Source organism: Acanthisitta chloris, unplaced genomic scaffold (assembly GCF_000695815.1).
Source record: "Acanthisitta chloris isolate BGI_N310 unplaced genomic scaffold, ASM69581v1 scaffold40936, whole genome shotgun sequence".
In the NCBI taxonomy this organism is placed as follows: domain Eukaryota; kingdom Metazoa; phylum Chordata; class Aves; order Passeriformes; family Acanthisittidae; genus Acanthisitta; species Acanthisitta chloris.
This window is the reverse complement of record NW_008677201.1, coordinates 3,750-6,615: the sequence shown is the minus strand read 5'-3', so window position 1 is coordinate 6,615 and position 2,866 is coordinate 3,750. Positions and strand designations below refer to the sequence as shown.

At 58.0% G+C, this 2,866-nt stretch overlaps 1 protein-coding gene across 1 annotated transcript in view; it reads right to left on the bottom strand.

Annotated features, from left to right (window-relative positions):
* Positions 1-57: 57 nt before the first annotated feature.
* SIK3 (SIK family kinase 3) overlaps positions 58-2,866 on the bottom strand; it is a gene marked incomplete at its 5' end in the record, with an annotated part of 6,503 nt that continues 3,694 nt past the window's right edge. The window contains 4 exons of the mRNA XM_009076401.1: positions 58-212; positions 468-635; positions 718-850; positions 1,494-1,657. Coding sequence (XP_009074649.1) covers positions 478-635; positions 718-850; positions 1,494-1,657 — 455 coding nt within the window. The remainder of the gene's footprint in view (positions 213-467; positions 636-717; positions 851-1,493; positions 1,658-2,866) is intronic.

Here is a 2,866-nt window from a genome sequence, read left to right as displayed (position 1 = left end):
GGCTCCAGCGCCGGCGCTCCTGGGAGCTGGAGGCACAGGCAAGTGTGGCAGAAATGAAAGAACCCAAAGGAACGACACACTGGATGAGGTGAGGATGAGGAAAGGGGCCATGGTATTCCAGTTAGTCAGAAATACTACGGCAATTTGGCGCAATGCTGCTAGATACTGTTGGTTTAAAATGGACCTTTTCGTTTCAAAGCTGTACACAAACCCTGCAAGAGAGAGGAAACAGACGTCAGGAGACACCAGGTCTGCTCCCACAATCTTCTACCATTCCCAGGCCCACCAGCTGCACCCCAGAAGGGTGAGCATGCAGTGAAGGGAAACATGGGGACAACAGACAGCCCCAGTGTGGGAGCTCAGAGCTGACGGCCCCACAGCTGGGGAGCAGGGAAGGAGACCCACAGAACTGAGGCCACAGAGACAGCCCCAGGTGTGTGTGTGGAGAGAAGGACAGGGATACTCACTCCCTCCTGGTTACACCCCTGCCTGCTCCATCCCAAAGGGCACCTCCGGGTGCTTGTAGCTCAGCAGGACGTCCGTGATACACGTGGAGGGGTAACAGGAGGTGTTGAGGTGTGGGCTGCCATCACCCAGGTTGGGGTGCTCTTGACCTTCCAAACTCTCCCCACATTCTGCAAGGGCAGAGAGAGGTGACCTTGCAGCACAGATCAAGCTGGTGCTCTCAGCCCCCTGCCCACCTGCCCAGGTGCTCACCCTCGCTCTCCCTGTCGCGCAGCTGCTGACTGGCCATGAGCGACGACTGGCTGAGGACAGCGTCCGACATCCGGGCAGAGCTGAGAGCTTTGCCTGCCATTAAACTCATTCCAGGCAAGTTATCTAACTGCACCTGTGGAGACAGCAGGACACACGTCAAGGGGGGCTGGGGAGAGGAGCCCCACTGCCCCCCGGATCTCAGGGAGCTCCTGCAGACCTTGTGTGAGGGTCTGTAAGGGCAGCAACTGCATCAGGCACAGCCTGGGTGCAGCCAGGGTCCCCTCTACAGGAGCATGGACTGGACAGTGCAAATCCCTCTGAACTAACAGAATCACAGCACAGTAGGGCCCTCTGGAGATCACCTATCCAGCCCTACAGGACTGTGTCAGGAGGGGTTTGAATGTCTGGGGGAGAGAGACTCCACGCCCTCCCTGGGCACCTGCTCCAGTGCTCTGCCACCCTCCATGGAAAGAAGTTCTTCCTCATGGTGAGGTGGAACTTCTTGTGTTAGTTCATGGCCACTGCTCCTTGTCCTGTCACTGGGCACCACTGAAACAGGGAAGTTGCCTTTCTCATCTACAGCACAAGGGAGCTGTAGCAAAGAACATATCAAGCTTTGGGCAGGGAAGTTCCCAGCACCCCAAACCCCACGGGGAGCAGAGCAGAGAGGTCTGGGCTGCCACGACCAGCTCCTTCACAGCACTGCAGAACCGAGAGCCAGGCCAGAGGCAGCCTGGGCTGTTTCACTGTATCACCTCAGAGGCAAAGGCACCTACGTAGGCATCATCACTGTTCTGGATGGTGTGATGTCTCTGCAGGGCCCTGGGCCGCGGGTGCTCGCTGCAGCCGGGGCGCACGGCGTAGCCCAGGCCGTTGTGGTCAGGCACCTGCATGGCTTGGCCGGGGGAGCTCCTGTCCATGCAGTTCCCTACGATGGACTCTTGAAAATCAGACAAGAGAGAAAAACACCAGGTTAGTACGAGGCACCTGCAGCTCCCAGCCACGTGTGCCACTGCAGCACTGGGGGTCTGAGCCGCGATGGCAGGGACAAATGCTCCTGGCTGGTGGAGCAGCGACAGGACCCCAGGCTGCTCTGGTTGGAAGTGGTGCAGCACCAGGGACCCACTGATGGTACTCAGGCAGGTTTCTCCCTCCAGTTTAAGACCCTGATAGATGTCAACGTTAGCACTGGGATCAGGTCTACAAAAGCAGCCTAAAATTAGAGGGATGGGGCAGGAGCACAGGAACCAGACCCCCCTGAGCCCAAACTCACCTCCACCCTCCTCCCCCACTACCCACAGGGTTACACAAGAGCTGGGGGAGCCTCCAACACGGGATGTTCTAGCAGGGCCCCTTGGCAATTGCAAGCAACATAATCCTGCTGGAAGAGCTGGCCAGGATGTTCACTTTTATCAGATGACTTCTCCCTGCCCTCCCACAATCTGGCTGCGGGAGCACACGAGTGTTCTGCCTGGCAAAGTCCATCTGTGCTGCGAGCTCTTGTGACCGAGGGCAAAGGCTACATTCCTATCAGGCAAAGCCTCTCGTCATCAAGTACACGATGTTTTGGATAAAGTCCTGAGCTGCAGAGGAGCCTGTCATCGGGGCTGAGCAGTAAACAGCCTGCTCAGTGTGGCAGAGCACTGACAGGAGCTGCCCCCAGGTGACACAGCTGCAGGTACATCCCTCAGACACAGCTATTCTCTTCCCAAGGCTTTGGCCAGTGGGAAGTGATCTCCAGCTGTGCTGGAATATCGTTGGCACTGCAGCTGTGAAGTGCCACAAAACTCCCCAAAGAGATCTCACAGAGTCAGAAGGGACACAAGAGCATCACCCATGTCCAACTCCTGGCCCTGCACAGGGCAGTCCCAAGACCAGGATCCAAATGTGACCTCATCCCACGTGCTCCCCACGCTGCTCCCAGGCAGGTGAGCACGGCAGCACAGCCAGCACAGCACTCTGCATGTGGGTCCATCCAGGCCTCCCCCTCGCTTTGCACAACCCTGGGGTTACGCGCGGTTAACCGTCAGCTTTCCCGGAAAAGAGAGAAGGAAAACATGAGGTAACAGATGTTGGCGGAGCAGTGCCACCCACACACTGCTCGGGATGCTGCTCCAACGGAGGGAGCAGTGGGCGGAGGCCGCAGCGC